At 52.3% G+C, this 25,066-nt stretch overlaps 1 protein-coding gene across 29 annotated transcripts in view; it reads left to right on the top strand.

The window, feature by feature from the left end:
- SCRIB (scribble planar cell polarity protein) overlaps positions 1–25,066 on the top strand; it is a 127,074-nt gene that overhangs the window by 50,671 nt on the left and 51,337 nt on the right. For 27 of the 29 annotated variants that reach the window (XM_074559280.1, XM_074559341.1, XM_074559369.1 and 24 more), the window contains 6 exons: positions 11,380–11,469; positions 12,081–12,158; positions 14,551–14,859; positions 16,184–16,264; positions 21,606–21,854; positions 22,774–22,884. In XM_074559280.1, the coding sequence (XP_074415381.1) occupies positions 11,380–11,469; positions 12,081–12,158; positions 14,551–14,859; positions 16,184–16,264; positions 21,606–21,854; positions 22,774–22,884 (918 nt within the window). Of the gene's footprint in view, positions 1–11,379; positions 11,470–12,080; positions 12,159–14,550; positions 14,860–16,183; positions 16,265–21,605; positions 21,958–22,040; positions 22,169–22,227; positions 22,753–22,773; positions 22,885–25,066 lie in introns of those variants that run through there. The other 2 variants (XM_074559518.1, XM_074559510.1) reach the window with 2 other exon arrangements.

Genomic DNA, 25,066 nt, shown 5'->3' on the forward strand with positions numbered 1-25,066 from the left:
CCCACTGTGGTGGGAAACAATCCCCAGCTGGGCACTGGGCACACTGGGACAGGCTGGGAGAGAGAGTTCAGCTGTAAAAGGGCTGTGCTCGGCTCGGGAGCAGCAAAGCTCAGCTTGCAGGGAGGATAACAGATGATGTAGAAGGAAGTGCTGAAGTCAAATCTCCTATCAGGACTGGCAACCCTACATTATACTCTGGTTAATAAATCAATCAAACTTTTCATTAAATACAGCTTGTTTCATCCTGTTAGCAGTGTGTGCACACACAGATCCCTCCTCCAGGGAGAACCTCAAAACTTCTCCATATTTCTGCTTCTGGAATCATCAGAAAACTTACTTTTAATCTGTCATTTGTTAGGTCATTGTTTTCATTGTAGTCTATCTTGTGCAATCTCTTCCCTGCTGGCTGACCCATTGCCTGCTTGTCTTTGGTGTAATTCTATGGACCCCAGTCCTGACTTCTTCCAGCCTTCCTTTTGCTGGATTAGAGAAACCAAGTTTCCATGGTAAGAGGGATTTCCATTTATTCCCTGCCTTTTCTTTCACCTGATCTGCCTGAGCTCAGGGTTGGTGACTGTAGACAACATGAGAGAGTTTATCCAGACCTTGGTCCACTGAATTCCATGCTGCTTTTTCCATTTCAGACAAGGCAGTTCCTGCTCCTGCATGGGAATTTCTCTTTGTTCTTACCTTTATTGCACCTTTAGCTTTTCTTCCTGTGTCCTTTGGAGAGGCTTGGCCTCAGAGGAGCACTCAGAGATGTCTCTGCCTGTTTGTTCTGAGGCAGGTGACGCCAGGTTTAATGGAAGTTTTCCATGTATTCCACTGCTCCTTGGATAAATGTTCTCCTCCTGCAAGGCCTGCCCTGAGCAGCACAGCTTTGAAGTAGATTTTTGGAGAGTTGTAAACTCCCCAGTCTTTATAGCCTTGTAATTGTGTGTTAAATGATGGGTAAAAGGGCCTTTAGAACAGTCTGAAACTGCTGGGCTGAGAGGAATCTCCAGTGGAATTTTACAGTGGAAAATATAGTGAAGAAAAATGGCTGCTCCAAGGGTTTCACCACACAGGAAGGGTCAGTAAGAGCAGGAATAAAATCTCTGTGCTGCTGAAGAGATGAAATGGGATGTGTTCTGGTGTTACGTGTCCCAGATGAACCCAGGTGTAGGTTTTTGTCCTGTTTCTCGTTCTGGAATGGTTTGAGGATTGGTAGCTTTGGACAATGCTTTTTATTTCTCTTTAAGTATTTGAGTGTTTGCATTTCCAGGGAGACCCTGTCCTGCTGCATTCCATAGTTTGGCCAGGCCAGATCCTTGCAGGATTCTCTTCTTTTTCTATCCCTGTGCCTGTGACAAAGCTGGCTCCCAACTGTGACAAGAAGGAAATGCCAGCTTCCTAAATCCCACTCTGTGTAGTTCATTAATGAAATAACTCATCCTGGAGTCCCACTCTGTGTAGTTCATTAATGAAATAACTCATCCTGGAGTCCCATTTTGTGTAGTTCATTAATGAAATAACTCATCCTGGAGTCCCACTCTGTGTAGTTCATTAATGAAATAACTCATCCTGGAGTCCCATTTTGTGTAGTTCATTAATGAAATAACCAATCCCGGAGTCCCATTTTGTGTTGAAGTAACTGATCCTGGAGTCCCATTTTGTGTAGTTCATTACTGAAATAACTGATCCTGGAGTCCCATTTTGTGTAGTTCATTGATGAAATAACCAATCCTGGAGTCACAGAGCAGCCCAGGGGCCTGGACAGCCCCAGGGATTGAGGGAAGGAGCCCTGGTGAGGCTCTCAGCCCCAGCCTGTCCCAGTGGAGGATTGTGTCACTGCAGACATTTCTCCCATGCCCCAGGATGAAGTCAGGCCTTTATACAGACACACAGCGGCACTGATCTGGATGTGGATCTGCAGCCCTGGCACACACACAGCTGTCAGAGGGGGGCTCACATGATGTGTGAATGTTCACATAGCTGTAGGAGCCCTGGGTTTTATTGGTGCTGCAAATGTGACCGTATTCCCTGTTCCAAAAAGGCATCCTGGCTTCCCTTGTCCTTTGGGAAACGTGGTTACTGTCCTCAAGTATCCTGGGGAAGGGATGTGCAGGAGCAGAGCAGCACCCTGAGCATGGCAGGTCCCTGTCCCATCTGCTCCCAGTGCTGCTGTCCCCAAATCAGGGACTGTGGCAGGTTCCTGTTCCCAGTGGGGCTGTGGCAGGTCCCTGTCCCTTCCTTTGCTGCTGTCAAAGATCTCCTTTGAGGTTCTGTGCTCTGCACTGTGTTTTGTTTTGCTTTGGTTTTGTGGAGGTGCTCAGTGGAGTGATGTCAGTGAAGTGCTCAGCCTCCCCTGCCCTGTGCCCCCCATCTCTTCCCCTGAAGTGCTCAGCCTCCCCTGCCCTGTGCCCCCCATCTCTGCCCTGGAAGGGCTCAGCCTCCCCTGCCCTGTGCCCCCCATCTCTGCCCTGGAAGGGCTCAAACTCCCCTGCCCTGTGCCCCCCATCTCTGCCCTGGAAGGGCTCAAACTCCCCTGCCCTGTGCCCCCCATCTCTGCCCTGGAAGGGCTCAGCCTCCCCTGCCCTGTGCCCCCATCTCTGCCCTGGAAGGGCTCAAACTCCCCTGCCCTGTGCCCCCATCTCTGCCCTGGAAGGGCTCAAACTCCCCTGCCCCATGCCCCCCATCTCTTCCCCTGAAGTGCTCACACTCCCCTGCCCCATGCCCCCCATCTCTGCCCTCCTGACACCCTTTGAGACTGAACCTCCTGGAACAGGGGAAGGAATAATGTCAGAGCCAGGAAACCTCCAGCCCATGGCCAGGGGCTGCTCTCCTGCCAGGGTTGCTTTCCTTTGTGTTCCTTTCCCACTGCCTGGGGTTAATTTAGCTCTCAGCAGCTAGTCCCATCTCCCTTTTGCTCACTGTTATTTTCAGCCTGTCTCTGTGTCCCCATGAGCTGTCAGTGACCAAAGCCAGACAGATTTAGCTCTTCTCATCTTTCCTGGTGAATCAGTGCCTCCTGCTCTTCCCTATCACAGCTCTGTGCATCCAAGCTGAGCAGAATCCCAGAGTTATTCAGGTTAGAAAAGACCTCCAGGACCATCAAGTTCAGCCTCTGACTGATCCACACCTTGTCACCAGCCCAGAGCCCTGAGTGCCACATCCAGTCATGCCTTGAACACCTCCAGGGATGGTGACTGTCACTCACTGAGCCGCCAATGCCTGTGACCCTTTCTGGGGAGAAATTCTTCCTGATGTCCAACCCAAACCTTGAGGCTGTGTGACAGTTACAAACTGGGGGACCCTTCCTGGGGAGAAATTCTTCTTCATGTCCAGCCTAAACCCTGAGGCTGTAGTGTGACAGTTAAACCAGTGTGTTGTGTCATATTGCGCTGACTGAACGTGTGCCAGAGCACAGTGACAGGAGCTGAGGGGCCCAGACCCAGCAGGACAAAGGGATCTTCCCCTAGTGGGTGCTCAGCTCCTGGCACTCTGTGGGTCGTGTTCATGCCCAGGTATGAGGCACCATGGGGCTGCCATCCATGGTTCTGTCTGATCCTCTCCCATTCCTTTTATACATTTCAGTGCCACAGAATCTAGTGGCAATCAATTATTAATTCACTTGAGCTTTATATCCAAAAATGCTTTTTAAGCCTGCCACTGATATTTCACTTGGTATCTTACTGAGTTCCACTGAATATCCCTAATTCTTTTGTGATTACAAACATGGAATAACCATCTCCTATAAAGTTATTAATGCCATGAAAAGGTAAAAAGGGTCTGTCTCCCCCTGCTGAATTGGAAGGCCCCCCAGCCTCCCCTCATATGGAATTATTTCAGTTCTTTCTGCTTTAGAATAAAGCTATACCTGACAGATCTTGACAGAGCCCAAATTCTTGTTTCTCTCCTGATGGCTCTTTCTGGAGCACAGCTGGTTCTTTCTTGGAGCACAGCTTCCATGTTCTGCGCAAGTCTGCTTGTGCAAAAGTGAACCTTCACTTCATCAGCCAATTCTGGAGTCTTCTCAGGATGAAATAATTTGGCTTTTGAGGGACCTGGTTTTCATAGAATTCAGCTGTTCCTCATGAGAGCCATTTGGTACCTGCTAAGAGCCACATGTGTCCCTCAGTTACTCCTGGAGTGGTGTCTGGGTGAGGAGCTGATGGTCACAGGAATCCCTCTGGGTCTCAGAGTACAAAAAGCCCAGAATTTCGGAAATGCTCTATAAGGATCTCAGGCAAATGTTGGGATTCTTGAACACAAGTTGTCCAGCCCTTTTGATTTTTGAAAAGGTTATTGATGATATTTTATGGATTTTTCTGCTGCTGTTGAAGTGGGATCCCTCACCTTCACATGGCAACTGCCCCTTGTCACATATCTGTCCCACCATAAATCCAAATCACTTATTGCAGTGTGCATTTCCTGTGTCAGTGTGACAGTCTCAGATAAATCTTTTGGGACATGTAAACACCAGGATTGGGCACTGAGAGTCAGGGACTCTGTCCCATGATAAATCCAAATCAATTACTGCAGTGTGCATCTCCTGTGTCAGTATGACACTCTCAAATAAATCTTTTGGGACATGTAAATGTGAGGATTGGACAGTGAGAGTCAGGGAATTGTCTGTCCCACCGTAAATCCAAATCACTTACTGCAGTGTGCATTTCCTGTGTCAGTATGACACTCTGAAATAAACCTTTTGGGATATGTAAACACCAGGATTGGGCACTGAGAGTCAGGGAATCTGTCTGTCCCAACATAAATCGAAATCATTTATTGCAGTGTGCATTCCCTGTGTCAGTATGACACTCTCAAATAAACCTTTTGGAGCATGTAAATGCCAGATTGCACACTGAGAGTCAGGGAATCAGTAAGGCTGGAAAAGACCTGTAAGGCCAGCAAGTCCAGCCATCAACCCAGCACCACCACCATGTTCATCACTAAACCATGTCCTCAGCTGCCATATCCACATGGTTTTTGAACACTTCCAGATATGAGGACTCCACCACTGTCCTGAGCAATCCATGTCAGGGCTGGACAGCCATTTACAGGAAGGAATTTTCCCAGTATCCCATCTAAACCACTCCTGGCACAGCTTGAGACTGTTTGCCCTTGTCTTGTTCCTTGGGAGCAGAGCCTGACCCCCACCTGGCTCCACCTTCCTGGCAGGGAGCTGCAGAGACTGAGATGGTCTCTCCCGAGCCTCCTTTCCTCCAGGCTGAGCCCCCTGGAGCTGCCTCAGCTGCTTCTGGTGCTCCAGGCATTTCCCCAGCTCTTTTCCTGGATCTGGACTTGCTGATGCCCCTCAATGTCTTTCTGGTTCTGAGGGGCCCCAAACTGAGCCCAGCTGTGTGCATCCACTTGTAGAACCATTGATGTCTCTCCATCTTCTGGATTGAAGCCCTTGAGCCCCACTCCTGTGGGTGTGTTTGGAGGAAGAACTTGGTCTTTCAGCAGCTTTGAGCATTGTCCCTTGAGTTCTGTCCCTGGAGTGACTCCAGATCCTGCTCTTCCCTGTCCCAGCTCTGTGTGCCCAAGGTGAGCAGAAGAGTTATTTAGGTTAGAAAAGACCTCTAGGACTATCAAGCTCAGCCTCTGACTGATCCACGCCTTGTCACCAGCCCAGAGCCCTGAGTGCCACATCCAGTCCTTCCTTGCACACCTCCAGGGATGCCATGGTTGGTGCCTGCTGTGCCCCTGGCAGGCTGCAGGGATCCTCAGGGATGAGTTGCAGGGCACAGCAGCAAATTCAGGCTGCCCCAAATCTGCTGGGCAGCCCCCAGATGTCCCTGGCTGCTGCCTGAAAGTGAATCTGCCCAGGTGTGCAGCAGCTCTGGTGTGTGCAGCTGCTGCTGAAAGCTGGGAATTCTGCAGGAGCACTGAGTCTGATAACAGAGAAAGGTGGGTGAGCTTTAAGGTCCCTTCCACCCAAACTGTGAAAAACACCAATCACTCGTTTTTAAAATTTTAAAAGTTTAAGAGTAGTAAAATGGTTATAAAAATAGGAATACAATTAGAGTAATAATAATTTGGACAGTTTGGATTAGGACAATACTAGACAATAAAAACAAAGAGTTAGGGACAGTCCAGGTACCTCTTTCTGGGCAGCACGAGCCTGAAAAAGGACCCATGTTAAAAGAGGATTAACCCTTAAAGCAACAGCCCATTGCATATTCATACACTTCATCCATGATGCATAAATTCCATTCAAACACAGGATTCTGTCTGGGCAGCGTCAACTTCTTCCTCTGAATCCTAACAGCGCCTTAGAGGCAGGAAGAAGTTCATTTCTTCTGATAAGGGAGCAATACGTTCTTTCTCTCTGAAAGATTCAGGTGTCCTGTGGCTGCTATTTTGCTGCGAGTCCTTTCTTTAAAAAAAGTATCCTACAAAGCATCGTTTCTATTTTAGCATTTTGTTATAACCTAAAACTATATTTAACACAGTACTTAAGAGAGTTAATACAGCATTACTTTCTAACACAATACATATAATATTAATTTTAATATTTGGGAAAAGCCAGTGATAAAGTACATGCTTTTTTCACCTAAACTATTCCATGATTCCATGTTAAAAGACAGTTACACCAAAAGCCATATGAGAACTGGGTTGAGGTGGCCCTGGGTCCTGTTTGGTGTGTCCCCAAAGAGGCACAGGCAGGACTGAGGGCACAAGGTGGAACTGCTGGGTGTATTTGGTGCCACTGACGGTGAATGGGTTCCCAGTGGGATCCCAGGGCTAAGGATGGCAGTGTGACCGTGTTCACAGGGCTCTCAGGTTGAGGGAGGAGATGAGGATCTGACTCCGTGTTTCAGAAGGCTGATTTATTATTTTATGGTATATATTGCATTAAAAATATGCTAAAAGAATAGAAGAAAGGATTTCATCAGAAGGCCAGCTAAGAACAGAAAAAGAAGGAATGATAACAAAGGCTTGTGGCTCGGACTCTGTGCAGGCCAGCTGACTGTGATTGGCCATTAATTAGAAACAACCACATGAGACCAATCACAGATGCACCTGTTGCATTCCACAGCCGCAGAACCATTGTTTACATTTTGTTCCTGAGGCCTCATGGCTTCTCAGGAAGAAAAATCCTAAAAAAAGGATTTTTCATAAAAGATGTCTGCGACATGGCAGCTCAAAGTGTGGCAGCTTTTCCAATTTCCCCATTTTCCCCTGGCACTGCAGCACTTTTCCTGCAGGGCTGTTCCTGTGAAGACCTGGGAGCATGGTGTGCTCTCCATGAAGGTTTGTGCTTCCTGCAGGGAAAGAAACAGTGAATTTTGGTGAGAAACAGCGCAGGTCAGATCATCTGAGAGGGGCTGTGGGTGGATCCCTGCCTTTGGGGGAAAATACACAAAGGGTAAAATATACAAAGGATAAAATGCCCCATGAAATCCATGGCAGGAGCAATGGCAAGGAGGGAGCTGAGCTGTCCCTGCTGCTCTGTGCTGTGGCTTCAGTGGTTTCTGTGTGGTGTTGTGGCAGTCCAGGCAGCCCCAGAACAGCCATAGGAAAGAGGAGTTTTGGGGAACAAACAAACCTTAGAGCCAGAAATAGCCTGAGCTGCAGCGTGAAGGGCCATTCCAGGCTGCTGGATCCAGGTCCTTCTTCTTGAGGTTCATGTTCACATCAGTTACTGTTTGCATAGTGTCATGGTTTGAACGGTCAAACCACCACACATAGTAACTCAAAGAAACATCCACCAGTCTCACCACACTGGTTTTTGTGTGGCTTTCTTGGGAGTTTGAAATCTTTTCAGCCTACATGTATTTATATCTAATTCAAGCCCCTTTGCTGCAGTTGTCTCAGCATTTTTAATCTGGCCTGTTTTCTCCTTGGGGTTTTGCTTTTCAGTGAACATTGATGGACAGAGGGTTCTTCCCCCTCAGGCCAGTTGATTTTTCTGGCAGATTTCCCCCTATTTCTAGGCTGGTTTGCTGAATTTGTGAAATCCAGGGGGTTTCTTGTGAAATCCAGGGGGTTTGTGGCATATCTTTCTGTTAGTTTACAGCATCAGCTTCCCATGCAGCTGGAAGTGACATTCTGTGACCAGTGACATCAGACAGTCTTCCGTTGTCCAAAATCATGATCCTGTCCAATGGATCTGGGCACTAAGCAGACCTGGGAAACACCAGGATCCTGCTCTTAGACCAGTCTGTAATCCCTGCCAGAAGCCTTGGTTTGCTATAGTTTTTGTAATCCCTGTCTAAAGCTCTAGTTTGCTGTAATTCCTGCAATCCCTGCCTGAAGCCCTGGTTTGCTGTCCTGTAATCCTTGCTTTGCTGTCATTCTTGTAATCCCTGGTTTGCTATAATTCCTGTAATCCCTGTCTGAAGCCCTGGCTTGCTGTCAATCCTGTAATCCCTGGTTTGCTGTCCTGTAATCCCTGCCTGAAGCCCTGGTTTGCTATAGTTCTTGTAATCCCTGGTTTGCTGTCATTCCTTTTTTGCTATAATTCCTGTAATCCCTGCCTGAAACCCTGGTTTGCTGTCATTCCTGTAATCCTTGCCTGAAGCCCTGGTTTGCTGTCATTCCTGTAAATTCCTGCAATCTCTGCCTGAAGCCCTGGTTTGCTCTCATTCCTGCAGTCCCTGCCTGAAGCCCTGGTTTGCTGTCAATCCTGTAATCTCTGCCTAAAGCCCTGGTTTGTTGTCATTCCTGTAAATTCCTGTAAGTCTTGCCTGAAGCCCTGAATTGCTGTCAATCTCAGAAACTTTTGTGTTGAACATAGAACTACACAATTTCCTGATCACCAGGATCCTCAAGTCCAGCTTCTGGCCCTGCACAGAGCAGCCCCAGAAATCCTCCCTTGTGCCTGAGAGCATGGTCTGAGCACTCCTTGGACAGTACAGATGTGAATCTTTAGGGCATTCCTAGAGTCCAGTGAGTCTGGGTGGAAAAATGTGGGTTTTGTAGTTAGTTCCTAATAGGATCATGGAAGAAGCATTGTCTGGTCAGGAGCTGGTTTGAGTTGGGCTGTCTTGGTGCTGCCTCCTCACCACCCCATTTCTGTCTTGCTTGGGTATTCCAAAACTTGGAATTTGACTCAGTTTCTGGCTCTTGCACAGAGACAGTGAGCTGGTGGCAGGTCTGGAATCAGGGATTTCCCTGGGAAGATCCCTCAGTGTTCTGCTGTGCTGTTAGCTGGACACCAGAGGAGCTGGTAGAGCAGAGCACTCAGCTTGTCCCACGTTTCCTGCAGGGGTTTTGGTTTGGTTTTTGTTTTAACCTTAGCAGAACACGTACAGGGGGATACAGTGTGGGTAAATCAAGGTGGTACAGAATGTAATCTTATCCCCTAAAGAGTTGCAGCTGGGTTAATTACTAAAGGTTAGGAGCACGCCTGATGTTAACAGGCCACACCTGTAGCCAATAAGAACAGTATTATAAAAGAGTGGATTGGTGGGATCTGGAGTCAGTTGGCTACTTCAAGGACCAGGAACAGTCAGTGCTTAGAGGAGCTGCCTACAACAAACATCGAGGAGGTATGAAACCCTGGTGATAAGGAATACTTGCACCATAATGATAAAAGAACTCTTGGACTATAAGGTAACAAATGGTGACCCCGACGTGATTCAGGACTGAACTATATTGCCATGTGGGTTCAGGACTAAACTGTGTTGCCCTGTGGATTTGGGATGCCCTGTGGATTCGGGGAAATCGGATTTGAATACTAAACTATATCAATTACAGCTATTAGTGTATATTAGATAAATATATCAGTTACAGCTATTAGTGTTTGTTAAATATGAATATAAAAGACTTTGAAGATAAGTACTTTGTAAACTAAGAAAAACTATAAAACTGAGCTAACATTTAGAAATATATGTATATTTTTACTATAATATGCTGTTTAAACATTTGTATAACTCTTAGTTCTAAATGAAATATATTATTATGTCATAATGTTAATTTATTTGAATGTGTTCTTCTGGTAATGCTGCAACTCTTTAATTAAAAGAAAAAGGGGGAATTGTAGGGGGATACAGTGTGGGTAAATGAAGGTGGCATAGAATGTAATCTTATCCCCTAAAGAGTTACAGCTGAACCAATTACTAAAGATTAGGAGCAGGCCTGATGTTAACAGGCCACACCTGTAGCCAATAAGAACAGTGTTATAAAAGAGTGGATTGGTGGGATCTGGAGTTAGGTGGCTGCTGCGAGGACCAGGAACAGTCAGTGCTTAGAGGAGCTGCCTATGAGAAACACCAAGGAGCTATGAAATCTCTGGTGACATGGAACTCTTGCACCATAATGATTGAAGAACTCTTGAAATATAAGATAACAAATATGGAGCTCCACAAGATGTTGGTTCTGTCACTGCAGAAGTGAAAGGGGGTTGGAAGGGAGGTGTTAAGGATGGTGGTCCCTGCTTCCTTTGCTGCCCATGCTGTGGCAACGAGTGACACACCTGAATCTCTGCAGCAGCCTCTCTCCATCCTGGGCTTTGCTCACAAAGAGGTGACATGGGGGACAGCCAGTTTGGTTCTCTGTGCTCATTTCTGTCACTGAGCTGCCCAGCTCCTTGGTCCTTGGCCCTGAGAGAGTCCTGTCTGTCCTGTTCCTTTCCCTGTGTCCTACCACGTGCTCCCTGTCTTCCTTCTCCTGACTGTGGCATTGGGAATGGCTCATGCTGGTGTCCCTAAAAGAAACAGCTTCAGCCTGAGTCACATCAGCATGGCTGGGTGTGTGGAGGTGGGAGGTAGGAAGGAGAAGACTTGTGGATTGCTCAGCTGTGATCCTGAGCAGCTGGGGCAGAGGGGAGCAGAGCATCTGGGGTTTTTGGAGTTGCGTGTTGATTTCCATCAATACAACAAAGCCCAGTGTCCATCCAGAGCCTTCTGGACAAGCTGCTGTCCTTGTCACTGCACACTGCTCTGGGGTGGCCTGGAGTGCCCCTGGGGTGCTGGAATTACCCTCAGAGGGAGCCCTGGCAGAGCCAGGCTGTGGTGTGAGCACTGTCCCTGTCCTGTGATCCAGTTTGCCTTGTGCTGGAATCCCCTCTGCTGTGCCCACTGTGGGCAAGCTGGCTGTTGGCTCAGGGCTCAGCTGTGGGAAGGGATTGGTGGTGTTCCGTGGGTTGTGGGGGTGCTGCCTCTGAGGCATGAGTGCCAGAGCACCCCCAGTGTGTCCCACAGGTGCCAGAGCACCCCCAGTGTGTCCCACAGGTCCCCTTTAGGTCCCAGGCCCCCCCCAGTGCCAGGAGATGGCCCAGAGCTGCTGTTTTCCATGCAAGGGAGCCGTACTTGGCTCTGGGTGCCCTGACCCGTGTCCTGTCCCTGTCACAGTCCCCCCAGTTTGAGGAGATGGCCCAGAGCTGCTGTTCTCCCTGCAGAGGAGCTGTCCCTGGCTCTGGGTGCCCTGACCCTGTCCCTTGTGTTGCAGCTGACCCTGACCATCGTGCGGCAGACGGGCGGGCTGGGCATCAGCATCGCCGGGGGCAAGGGCTCCACGCCCTACAAGGGGGATGACGAGGTAAGGCCTGGCTCTGTCACTGCCCCTGTCACTGGTGAGCCAGCTCCTGCTGGGGACGGGGTGTCCCTCGTGGGAGTTTTGGGCCGGGTGGGAGCAGCCCTGGATGCTCCCAAAGGCAGGGTGGTGGGGTGGAGCAGGATGGGGAATGAGCTGGATGAGCCATGGTGGTGGCATGGAGCAGACCCCAGCAGGATATGGGGAATGAGCTGGATGAGCCACGGCAGTGGGATGGAGCAGATTCTTGCCCCTGAGCCAGGATGGTCTGAGCTGGAGCTGCCATGGAAGCAGGGGTTCCTCCCCAGCTGTGGGGCACAGGGTGTGGGGTTGTTCCCCAGCTGGTGGCATCAGCTCCATCCTGTGATTCCAGTTGCACTGGAAGAGGGTTAAGGTGTCATTCCCTGGTCTTGTGGCTCACCTGGGGCAGCCTTGCCATGAGGCTTCTGTCCCCCTCTTGTCACCTTGGGGTTTCTGTTCCTTCTCCCCAGCTCCTGAGCTGCCATGTCCTCCCCTCATTGTGGGTTCAGGACTGGCCAGGGGCTGGGGCTGAGGGGTCCCTGCCCTGCAGAGGGGTGAGGAATGGGCTCTCCATGAACAGAGGGTTTTGTTTGCAGGGCATCTTCATCTCCCGCGTGTCCGAGGAGGGTCCTGCGGCTCGGGCAGGGGTCCGTGTTGGTGACAAGCTCCTGGAGGTAAGCCCTGACTCCTGGCACAGCAAATGCTGCTGCTGATGGCTTGGAGGGGAGGTGTGACCGTGCTCACAAGGGTCTGAGGGTGAGGGGAGAGACGAGGATCTGACTCCATGTTTTAGAAGGCTGATTTATTATTTTATGATATATAGTATATTAAAACTATACTAAAAGAATAGAAGAAAGGATTTCATCAGCAGGCTAGCTAGAATAGAATAGGAAAGAATGATAACAAAGGCTTGTGGCTCGGACAGAGAGTGCAAGCCAGCTGACTGTGATTGGCCATTAATTAGAAACAATCACAGGAGACCAATCACAGATGTACCTGTTGCATTCTACAGCAGCAGAAAATCATTGTTTACATTTTGTTCCTGAGGCCTCCCAGCTTCTCAGGAGGAAAAATCCTAAGGAAAGGATTTTTCATAAAAGATGTCTGTGACAGGAAGGTGTGAGATGATTGGGAATGGATTTGCATCACACGTGTTTTAGACCAGGATGTGTAAGAGCAAAACAAAATCCCTTTGGCTCAGAGATGGTTGTTTAATTTATGTTACCATGAATATTTTGTTGCTTTATAAGCTCCTGCATTTACTCTGGCCCAGCTCTGAAGTGTTGTGTGGCCCAGGTGGGAGTAAATACAATAAAAGAACACATACCTGGGCAGAGCAAAAGTGAACCCTGTAAATAACTTCTTACCCAGGGAGCCAGCCATGGGGATTGTTTGGGTGGGAGGGGACATTAAAGCTCATCTCATTTCACCCCTGCCATGGGCAGGAACACCTTCTACCAGCCCAGGCTGCTGGGCTGATCCAATGTTCTCCCTTTTGTGCCACCCTGGGGATGATCTGACATCCCCACACCGAGGGACTGTCACACTGACACATGGGGCTCCGTGACACTGACAGCTCTGGGTGTTTCCAGGGCTCTGAGCAGCTCCATGGCCCTCCTGGAAGGGGAACTCAGCCTGAGTTGTGCTGAATTGTGCTGAATTTTGTTGGTGGAGATGGTTCTGTATGGGGTTATCTGTCTGGGGTGTTACCTCTGGGGATGATACAGGTGTAGGGAATTCAGGACTCTCTGTGGGGAAGGAATTCCTCTGGAATGGCCTTTCCTTGGCTGGCCTGGCCTGGGACAGGTTGCAGGTGCTGTGGGAAGTCAGTAAAACCTCCCAGAGGTCTGGGCACACCTGTGGGACAGGGCCAGGTGGGGTGTGAGGGGCTGGGCCAGCTCCCTCAGGCAGCAGTGGTTGGGCTTGGGATGGGTGTGAGGGGACACTGAGTGTGGGATTGGGGCTGGCTGTGAGTGGACACTGGGTGTGAGGTGAGGCTGTGTTTGAAGTCAGGGCTCTGTGTCAGGGTGAACTCTGTGTTGGTTAAGGCGCTGTATCAGGGCAGGCTGTGTGTGAGGTTGGGGCTGTGTCAGGACACACTGTCTCTCCCCATGCCCAGGTGAATGGCATGTCCCTGCGCTGTGTGTGAGGCTGGGCTGGTTATGAGGTCAGGTCCCTGTGTTGGTCAGGGCTGTGTTTTTTGGGCTCTGTGTCAGGGCACGCTGTCTCTCCCTGCCCAGGTGAACGGCATGTCCCTGCACTGTGTGAGATTGGGCTGTATGTGAGGTCAAGGCTCTGTGTGGTGCTGTGTGTGGCTCAGCTCTGTGTCAGGGCAGGCTGTGCATTGGTCAGGACTGTGTTTGTTGGACTGTGTGTCTCATGGCAGTCTGTCTGTCTCTCTCCCCCTGTGCCCAGGTGAACGGCGTGTCCCTGCACTGTGTGTGTTGGTCAGGGCTCAGTCTCACAGCAGTCTCTCTCTCCCCCCGGGCCCAGGTGAACAGCTGCAGTGTTGCTGCACTGTGTGAGGATGGTCAGGGCTGTGTGTGTTGGTCAGGGCTCAGTCTCATAGCAGTCTGTCTGTCTCTCCATGCCCAGGTGAATGGCGTGTCCCTGCACATGTGTGTTTGTTGGGCTCTGTCCCACAGCAGTCTGTCTGTCTCTCTGTGCCCAGGTGAATGGCGTGTCCCTGCACACGTGTGTTTGTTGGGCTCTGTCCCACAGCAGTCTGTCTGTCTCTCTGTGCCCAGGTGAATGGCGTGTCCCTGCACACGTGTGTTTGTTGGGCTCTGTCCCACAGCAGTCTGTCTGTCTCTCTCCGTGCCCAGGTGAATGGCGTGTCCCTGCACATGTGTGTTTGTTGGGCTCTGTCCCACAGCAGTCTGTCTGTCTCTCTCCGTGCCCAGGTGAATGGCGTGGCCCTGCACATGTGTGTTTGTTGGGCTCTGTCCCACAGCAGTCTGTCTGTCTCTCTCTCCTCCGTGCCCAGGTGAATGGTGTGTCCCTGCGCATGTGTGTTTGTTGGGCTCTGTCTCACAGCAGTCTGTCTGTCTGTCTCTCCGTGCCCAGGTGAACGGCGTGTCGCTGCACTGTGCTGAGCACCACGTGGCGGTGGAGGCGCTGCGGGGCTCGGGCAGCTCGGTGTCCATGACGGTGCTGCGGGAGCGGATGGTGGAGCCCGAGAACGCCATCACGGTGACCCCGCTGCGGCCCGAGGATGACTACAGCCCGCGGGAGCGGCGTGGGGGGCTGCGCTTCCCCGAGGGCCCCGAGGCGGCCGCCGAGCGCTTCTCCACCTGCCTCATGCGCAACGAGAAGGGGCTGGGCTTCAGCATCGCCGGCGGCAAGGGCTCCACGCCCTACCGGGCTGGGGACACGGTCAGTCCGGGCCCTGGGACCCCAGATCCTCGTCCCTGGGGACCCCAGATCCTTGTCCCTGGGTTTCCAAAATCCTCATCCCTGGGGACCCCAGATCTGCATCCCTGGGGACCCCAGATCCTTGTCCCTGGGGTTCCAAAATCCTCGTCCCTGGGGACCCCAGATCCTCATCCCTGGGACCCAGATCCGCATTCCTGGGCGTGCAGCAGGGCAGCCTGGCCCTGAGCTGCTGGGCAGGGTTTGAAGGGACCTTAAACCTCACCTTGTGGTGAGCAGGTTCCGCTGTGCCAGTTTGCTCCCATGACCATGGCCTTCAACCCTTGCAGGGATCCAGGGACAGCCACAGCTGCTCTGGGCACCGTGTGCCAGGGCCAAACCACCCTCAAAGGGAACAATTCCTTATTGCCAATGTCCCATCCAGCCTGGCCTCAGGCACTGCCAGGGATCCAGGAGCAGCCACAGCTGCTCTGAGCAAGGGCTCCATGCCCTACCGTGCTGGGGACACAGTCAGTCTGGGCCCTGGGACCCAAATCCTCATCCCCGGGCATGCAACAGGGCAGCCTGGCCATGGGCTGCTGGGCTGGGTGCTCTAAAGTCAGAGGATCACGGAATTCTGGAATGGTTTGCATTTGGAGGGACCTTAAACCTCACCTTGTGGTGGGCAGGTTCCGCTGTGCCTGTTTGCTCCAAGTCCTGCCCACCATGGCCTTCAACATTTGCAGGGATGCAGGGGCAGCCACAGCTGCTCTGGGCACCTTGTGCCAGGGCCAAACCACCCTCAAAGGGAACAATTCCTCATTCCCAGTGTCCCATCTAGCCTGGCTTCAGGCACTGCCAGGGATCCACAGCTGCTCTGGGCTCCCCGTGCCAGGGCCAAACCACCCTCAAAGGGAACAATTCCTGCCCAATGTCCCATCCAGCCTGGCCTTAGGCACAGATCTAGGGGCAGCCACAGCTGCTCTGGGCACCCTGTGCCAGGGCCTCACACCCTCACAGGGCAATATTCCTGCCCAGTATCCCATCCGTCCCTGCCCTCTGGCAGTGGGAAGCCATTCCCCTTGCGCTGTCACTCCAGGCCCGTGTCCAAGTCCCTCTCTGTCTTTTTTATAGGAGGGTGGCTGTGGCTCTGAATCCGTGCCAGTGACATCCAATCCCACTGCTGCCCTCCTGGCACAGATTCCAGGCCCTGGGCCCCCGGAGGATTTGCTGCCAGGGGCTCTGGGAGCAGAGGGTTTGTGTAGAGGGTCAGGGCAGGGGGGAGCACTGAGAGCTGCCTGGGTCTGGGGACAGCCCGGGCTGCTGTGACCCTGTGCCTGTGCTGCAGGGCATCTTCATCTCCCGGATTGCAGACGGCGGGGCCGCGCACCGGGACGGGATCCTGCGCGTTGGGGACAGAGTCATCTCGGTGAGTGCCGGGCAGGGGCTGCTCCTCTGCCCCTGGAGCTGCACTTTGGGCTCCTTTCTTCAGCTCTGAGCCTGCTGGGAGAGCGGTTAATGTGGGTGGGTCTGCCCTGTCTGGGGCTGGGTGCAGTTACACCTGCCCTTTCCCCAAGGGATGGCATGGAGGGAGGGGACACAGCAGCACTGCCCAGCCTGGGGGGCTCTGCCACGGGGAGGGGGAGCCCCTTGGGCCACAGGGAGCTGCCCAGGGGTGCTGTGGGGAGCACCATGGGGCACAGTGGGGTGGGCTGGAGCACAGGGAGCTGCCCAGGGGTGTTGTGGAGCAGGGCAGGGGTACCCCAGTGCTTCCCTCTGGGGCATGGGGGACTCAGCCACGGGGAGGGGGAGCCCCATGGGGCACAGTGGGGTGGGCTGGAGCAGAAAGAGCTGCCCAGGGGTGCTGTGGGGAGCTCCTTGGTGCACAGTGGGGTGGGCTGGAGCAGAAAGAGCTGCCCAGGGGTGCTGTGGGGAGCCCCATGGGGCACAGTGGGGTGGAGGGAGCTGCCCACAGGTGCTGTGGAGTAGGGCAGGGGTACCCCAGTGCTTCCCTGCCTCACATGGAGCTCCGGCCCTGCCGTGCTGTTGCTGCGGATCTCACTGCTCTCACCTGTGTCTCTGCCTCCTGCTCCTCACTCCCCTCCTGCGGGAGCCTTCCTCAGCCTCCTGACCCTCCTCCCTCGCTGCATGCTGCCTCTGGGAAGCTCCAGCTCCTGGTGCTGGTGGTGGTTTCTGCCCAGCTGCTGTGGTGAGAGCACAGCGCTGGCGTGAGTAAGCACTGATACAGCCTCGTCAGTGCTGGCTTCTGTCTGCTCTATCCCTGGGCTGGGGCTGGCTTGGGTTTGCTCAGGCACAACGTTTTAGGGCAGGTCTGACACTTGGCAGCAAGCTTGAAGTGGTATGGCATCTCTCACCCCCTCCCAGTGCTCCCCACTGCCCAGAATCGAGCCCTGACCCTGATTAATGCCAGATTATTTTGGATTTGCTCATGGTTTGATGCTCCATGGTACAGAGGCAGTACTGAGGCTCATCGTTTGGGATTGGTTTGCTTGACCTGTGGAAAAAGGAGACACAAAACCTTAGAACAGATTCAAAAGTCAAACCTGCCCCCACCCTGCTTCACTGGCTCTATTTATATCCATGGGCAGCTTCATAGGAAAAGCAGATCCAATTCCCTGGTAATAGCTTGCATGGATTCCTCATGGGATATGTGAGTTCAGGGCTCACAGAGCTGGAGCCTCTGCTGGATTTGGATGTGGCTGAGGTGCTGCTGTCATTATTCCTGTCACCCCCAGTGGAGTCCCTTGGCTACCTGTGCTCAGGTGTGTGTGACCATGGAGGTTTGGTCATTATTCCTGACACCCCTCAGTTCCTGTGCTGAGCTGTGTGTGACCATGGAGGTTTGGAGGTTTGGTCATTATTCCTGACACCCCTCAGTTCCTGTGTGACCATGGGGATTTGGTCATTATTCCTGACATCCCCAGCATGTTCCCCTCAGTTCCTGTGCTCAGGTGTGTGTGTGACCATCATAGAGGTTTGGTGCTGAGCACCAGCTGAAGCTCAGATCCCATGCTCACCTCTGAGGAGTGCAGGAACATGTCACCTTTCAGGAGAGCACTCCCAGGACTTCCAAGCCTACTTCCCACACTCTTTGGAAGCAGCAGTTTTCCTTTTTTATTGGAACTCTTCCACGATGCCATGTTGTCTAGGATGTGGGTACAGGTTGCCTGTATCTGCATGGGGAAGGAGAGGACCTCACTGGGGACAGGGCCCATTTCCAAAGCTGTCCTCTCCTGGTCATGCTCAGCTCTCACTTTGCCAAAGAATTCTGTTTTCTTAAGAAAATAAATACAGCACAGAGCTTCCTGCTCTTCCCCTGTGCTCTAAATCCTCCTGGACTTTTCTTCAGGAGAAGAACTGAGATTGCTCCTTTGCCTTTCTTAGGGGAGCTTTGAGCACAGGGGTTGAGGAGCCCAGCTGGGTCCCACCTGAATTAACACCCCTCAACATGGCCCAGTGACTGTCACTCATTCCCTGTGTTCCAGTGTCTCTTGGGACTCATTCTGGGGGAGAAGACTCCGGACAGGGACTGCTGGGGGGTGCTGCAGAGCTGGAGCTGTGGGATGGGAATCCAGCAGGGAGGGTGCAGGACTGGGAGCTGATTTTTTGGGGACTGGGAAGAAAATTGCAAAAAAATTTGAGAGATGTAGGATAGTGGTGGGTGACATGTGCAGTCCTAATGATGCAGTGTGACCCCTTAGAGACTTGCCAGGATAATATAATTCCCTGGCACACAGAGAATAATATCATTCCCTGGCACTTTCCCTTCCCCATGGCACTTAGAGGGCCATGCTGCATGGCTGGCCTTGCTCTCCAGCTAGGTAAAGGCCATGGAAAATCACCTGCCACAAAAGCTGTGTGGCCACCAGGATTCCAGGCAGGGGAGAGTTACTGGGTGAAATGCTCCAGGGGCTGTTAACATTTGAGACAGTTGTGGTGATAGAACCAAAGAGCCAAGTCTCTGCTGGGTGTTGCCTTTGTTAACCATCAGAGGACCCCAGGAATCCTCCCTTCCCGGTCCCCTGCACACTCTGCTGGCTGCTGCTTTCCCTGCTCCAGCTCAGCCATCAGCAGGGCAAAGTGCAGGCTCCAGATGTGGAACACGGGGCAGGCACAGCTGGTCCCAGACTCCAGATGTGGAACACGGGGCAGACACAGCTGGTCCCAGATGAGCATGGGAGCAAGACAGGGCAGTGCCTTTGCAGGTGCACACCTGAGCACAGGTGGTGCTCACAGGGCAGCAGCACAGCCTGGTGCTGCCTCTGGCTCATCAGGGTTCAGCTTGCTGGGGGATGGCACAAATCCTCCCTCCCTCCATCACTCAGCCCAGTCAGGGCTGCTGCCTGCAGCTCTCCAGCCTCTTCTCCAGCAAACAGGGCTCCCAGGCTCTCTGGTCACCCCCAAGCCTCTCATCCAGCCTCTGGGCCACCTCTTGAGTCTTCCCACATTTTGGATTCCTGCTTGTTGGCTGTTCCAGCTTGAGTTTTACCAGCAGCTGTGCACATGTGCCCCGAAAGAGTGAGCTAGCCCAGTAAATACAGAATGTGGGGAGAGGCAGAGCAGATGTGCACTCAGACCCAGGGCTTGGCCACACCAGCACTGACCAGCAGCCTCCTGTTCTCCCCTCTATTTCCCCGTGCTTGTTCCTCACCTCCAGCCCTCTTCCTGTTCTGCTGAATGTCCCATAACAAGTGCTGCATATCCCCACAACACCTCCCTCAAGCTTCCTGCAGCCACTTGGCCCTTTCCTGAAAGAGATGTGCTGAGACAGCCCCTCATAATCCCCATTTCTTCTGCACACTAGTTGCCAGGTCTGGTCACACTCCTCTAATATGGTGATTCCTTTGTGTGATTGCTTTTGGTGACTCTCTGAGGATCCATGTGCTGATTCCTTTGATTGCTTTTGGTGATTCGAGGAGGATCCGTATGCTGATTCTTTTGTGTGATTGCTTTTGGTGACTTTGAGGAGGATCCATATGCTGATTCTTTTGTGTGATTGCTTTTGGTGACTCACTGAGGATCCATGTGCTGATTCCTTTGATTGCTTTTGGTGATTCGAGGAGGATCTATGCTCTGATTCCTTTGTGTGATTGCTTTTGGTGGCTCTCTGAGGAATATCCATGTGCTGATTCCTTTGTGTGATTGCCTTCAGTGACTCTTTAGGATCCATGTGCTGATTCCTTTGTGTGATTGCTTTTGGTGACTCACTGAGGATCCATGTGCTGATTCCTTTGATTGCTTTTGGTGATTCTTTGAGGAGGATCCATGCTCTGATTCCTTTGTGTGATTGCTTTTGGTGACTCTCTGAGAGGATCCATGCTCTGATTCCTTTGTGTGATTGCTTTTGGTGGCTCTCTGAGGATTCATGTGCTGATTCCTTTGATTGCTTTTGGTGATTCTTTGAGGAGGATCCATGCTCTGATTCCTTTGTGTGATTGCTTTTGGTGACTTTGAGGAGGATCCATATGCTGATTCTTTTGTGTGATTGCCTTCAGTGACTCTTTGAGGATCCATGTGCTGATTCCTTTGTGTGATTGCTTTTGGTGACTCTCTGAGGGTCCATCTGGGCTGCCTGAGCCGTGTGTCTGTTACCTGCACTCTCTTAGGGGCTGTGCACCACCTGTGTGGTTCGTTTGTCTCCTTTCCTGCTTGGTGCCCTGTCCTGTGCCCAGGCCCCTCTCATCCTTCCTCTCCCTATGGGCATGTGCCAGCTGCTGCCCTGGCATCCTTCTGGTTTGTGCCAGAATTGTCCTTTGGGGACAATGCTCTCAGCAGAGGCGACACTGGGCTGTCTGAGGAGAGCAGTGCCCACAGCCATGGGTAGGACAGGGTGCTGGGAGGGTCATGGGGGTCTGGACAAAGCCCTGCATGCCAGCCTAGTCCAGAACCTGCTCTCTGGGAAGAAGCTGGGGAGTTACAATAATATTTCTGGGGATCAGGCACTGGGGAGCTGCCCTACAAGGCCCAGTTGCTGTGGCTGTTACAGTCATGTTGTTATTTCATGAGATGAGGAAAGCCCATCTTGCAGCTCCTTTTTTCATGTGTTCATTTTGAAAAGCTTTTCCAGAACCTAATGACTAGACACCTTTTGATTTTCAGCTTTTTCCTGTCTGGTTTTGTTGCTCTGGCTGTGTTCTCTCAGCTTAGTTTCTGCCCCTTGTACATCCATGGAAAGCAGTCACATCCTTTGAGTTTCTAGGGAGGCAGTTTTAAATCCTAATTTTGTAGGAAAGGCTCTCTGTTCTTTCACATTTCTCTGTATCTGGGGTCACTTTTAATGCCTTAGAGCTGGCTACCATGCCCTTCTCAGCACGGGCAGCCAGTGGGGCAGTGACCAGCGACAGGTCCTGTCAGCCATCAAATCCTGCCCGTGGTGTCTGTGTCAGGGCTTTGGGTGACAGATGAGGGCAGGTGCCTCAGTGACACAGCAGCAGCTGCTCCTGCACGTGCCTGTGTCATGGCACTGCTGCTGGAATTGCTGGTTTTGCCTCTCCCACGTGGAGACGTTTGGCTGTGGCAGGTGGAACATCACCCCTGGCCCGTGTGAGCCCCTGGAGCACCGTGTCAGGGAATGGGGGAATGGGGCAGGGGAGCTGAGCAGGAAGGAAGCTGGGGTCAGTGGGGATTCCCAGGTGTCTGTGCCCCTTTGCCAGGTCAGAGGGAGCTGGGAGCCCCCGAGGTGCTCTGGGGCACAGGTGGCAGCAGGACAGGGCTCGCAGGGCTCGGCCCTGACGCCGGCTTTGTTCCAGATCAATGGGGTAGACATGACAGAAGCCAGGCATGATCAGGCCGTAGCGCTGCTTACCGCGGCCTCCCCCACCATCGTGCTGCTGGTGGAGAGAGAGGCCAGGGCAGAGGAGCAGCCCGGCGAGGGGGGCTCGCCCCGCGCCCGCATGCACTCCCCGCCACCGGGACCCGGGGACAGCCTGAGCCTGCCCGAGGATGCAGCCAGGAACCACCTCCTGAGCAAGGGGCTGGAGGACCAGTACCCCATCGAGGTGAGCTTGGCTTGGGGGGCACGGTGTAACCCTGAGAGATGGGTCTTGTGGTGGGAACCAGCCTGGTGGGTTATTGGGGCTGGAGGATCAGTACCCCGTCGAGGTGAGCTTGGTGTAATCCTGAGAAATGGGGATGGGGGTCAGCCTGGTGGGTTATTGGGGCTGGAGGATCAGTACCCCATCGAGGTGGCCTTGGCTTTGGGGGGCATGGTGTAACCCTGAGAGATGGGTGTGGGGGTCAGCTTGGAGGGTTGTTGGGGCTGGAGGATCAGTACCCCATCGAGGTGAGCATGGTGTAACCCTGAATGATGAGTGTGGGGAGGGGGACTGGCCTGACAGGTTATTGGGGCTGGAGGATCAGTACCCCATCGAGGTGAGCACAGTGTAACCCTAAATGATGAGTGTGGGGATGGGACCGGCCTGGAGGGTTATTGGGGCTGGAGGTGTCATTGTAGAAAGGCTTGGGGTGGAGGGTACCTGAAATCCAGACCCACCCCCTGTCATGGGTAGGGACACCTTCCACTATCCCAGCTTCCTTCTAGCCCTGTCCAACCTGGCCTTGAAAACTTCCAGGGACGGGGCAGCCACAGCTTCTGGAGCACCCTGTACCAGGGTCACCCCATCCTCACAGGAAAGGATTTCTCTTCAATATCCCATCTAGCCCTGCCCACTCTCAGGGAGAGCCTGTTCCCCCCTGTGTCACTCCAGGCCCTTGCCCAAAATCCCTCTCCAGCTCTCCTGGAGCCACATACCAGCTCCTCTCCAGGTTGTGGAGTCCCACATGGGGAACCCCCTTGTCCCATGGGTGTTCACCCTGTGCTTACCCATCCAAAACAGCCCTGACTGTGTGTTTATCAGTGATTGTGGTGTGTAGGTGACATCCTTCATGGCCTTTGACACTGCTTTTTGTTCTCTTCAGGAAATTCACCTGGTGAAGGCAGGGGGTCCCCTGGGCCTCAGCATCGTCGGGGGCAGTGACCACTCCAGCCATCCCTTTGGCATTCATGAGCCTGGTGTCTTCATCTCCAAGGTACAGTCCCAGCAGAGCTGCCCTGCGTGTTCTGAGCTGTTGGTTGTTGGCATTAAGGTGAAGGATTTGGATGTGAGTCTGGCTGTACAGGATGGATTTGTGAAATAAGGGCATGGGAGAGGGATGTGTGAAGTTTGTACTGCAGGTGCTGCTCCTGGAGCCATCTGAGGGCATGTAAAAGCCTCAGACCTTTCTAATCCGTGCTGACCCCTTTGGAGGGATCCCAGTGTGCTTTTGAAATTGCTGGGTTCAGGTTGGCTTTAGTGAGTCCTGGGAAGATGCTGGCATTGTAGGAAGCCAGGCATTACTGGGAAGGTGCTGGTGGGACAGTGTGTGGCTGCTCTGCTGCACTCAGACCAGTGCCCTTGGATCCACATTGATCCTTTGATTCCATATTCCCATTCCAGTGGTGATGCCACACAGGGGCTGCACACACCTGGCCACTGCCTGCAGCCCATTCCCTCACAGTCCTGCACTTCCACACTCATGGGAATGGGGATGGTGCAGAGGACATCCCTGCAGAGCCCTTTCTGCTTCCTGACTGCTCTTGTCACCTGGAGGTGCTGAACCTGACTGACACCTGTGGCTGGGTTCACACCTTGTTAAGGGCTGTTTGGAGTTCTGGGGGTGATGCCTGCCAGGCCTCTCCCTTGGTGTGCCCATGGCTTTTATTGCAGTGCATCAGCAGGTCAGTGGGGCAGGATTTGCTCTTCTCAAAGCCTGACTGACTCTTTCCCACCATCCCTGCTTCCCACGTGCTCACAGATTTCACCCTTTCCTTGCTGGCTCCTTTGTTTCACCAGGAGCTCAGGTTTGGTTGTGTGTTCAGCTCTCAGAAGCCCCTGCAGAGCACTGGGTGAGGACGGGAGCAATCCTGGTGCTGTCAGACCTGGTTACACTCACAGGCAAAATAATGGCAACAGTGGCGCAGGGTTGGCTCAGATTAAATTGGGAATATGGGAATAACATATGGAATAGCACTTGAAAGCACATCCCACTTCATTCTTCAGTGTTCCCAGTGTGTCACCTCTTGGGGAGTTTTGTCTGCAGAGAGGAGTCAGATCAGGGCTGCAGGGTGCTGGAGGATGCCTGGGCACGCAATCACATCTCCAAGGAGAGAAGGACTGTCCTGGTTGAGACAGTCACAATGCAAAGCAACACACTCCATTCTCAGAAGGCTTCAAACTGTTTTTATTACAGCATGCATGCTTTTTATACATTCTGTTGGAGTACCAGCCGTGGGTTTCTCTGGGGCTGGATTGAAGGCACTAAGATTGAAGATTGAAGACAACAATTCATATTCAGACTCAGGTGTTTATTATTTCTTATCAGTAAAACAGTCTCACTGCTGTGAGTTCAGCAGTTTTTCATTAGAAGGCACAGAATGGCCAACAATCTCTTGTTACAAGGTCTTTTAAGACTAAACTATCCAATTAAGAACTGACACCTGGATTATTTTCCCTTTTAACCCAATAACTGATCCCAAAGAGCCCCCAGTGCGGACTTTTCTGCCCAATTACAAAATGCCACCCAAACCCATGGAGAAGGAAGAAGAAGCATGAAGAAGAAACCCAGGATGACACCCTGTGCCCTCCACCTTGTTTCCATCCACAACACACTAAAAATCCCAAAACCTCAATTTCTCACCCAGTGATACACCTACACTGCTCTCTATAATCTATTTCACACTTTTTTGGATTCTTGTCTATCTTGAAGTCCGGGAAACTTTCTCCATGAATGAGGGTCAAGGTCAGTGCTGCCCTGGGGGTCAGGGCACCACGGAGCAGACAGTGTGTGCTCCTGCAGGGTGGCAGCCCTCCTGCAGGGTGACAGCCCTTGTCAGGGTGACAGCCCTTCTCAGGGAATGTGCTGTGTCCACAGGTGATCTGTACAGCCTCCTGCAGGGTGGACAGCCCTTCTCAGGGTGACAGCCTGTCGCAGAGATGAGGCCTTTGCCGGGGTCGTGCCATTTGTCGGTGAGGGGAGACTCAGACACTCAATATGAGTGATAAGCAAGTTCAGTTTATTGAAGAGAGCATCAGACACTTATACAGCCAGTAATAAGCTTATGAATATTCTGTAAGCTAAGCAATCTATTGGTTAAACTATACCATCAACTCTTCCTCATTCCTTAGGGGTTACATCTCTCTTTTCTCATGTCTCTTTCACTGTTTGTTATTCT

This window comes from Zonotrichia albicollis, chromosome 1 (assembly GCF_047830755.1).
Source record: "Zonotrichia albicollis isolate bZonAlb1 chromosome 1, bZonAlb1.hap1, whole genome shotgun sequence".
In the NCBI taxonomy this organism is placed as follows: Eukaryota; Metazoa; Chordata; class Aves; order Passeriformes; family Passerellidae; genus Zonotrichia; species Zonotrichia albicollis.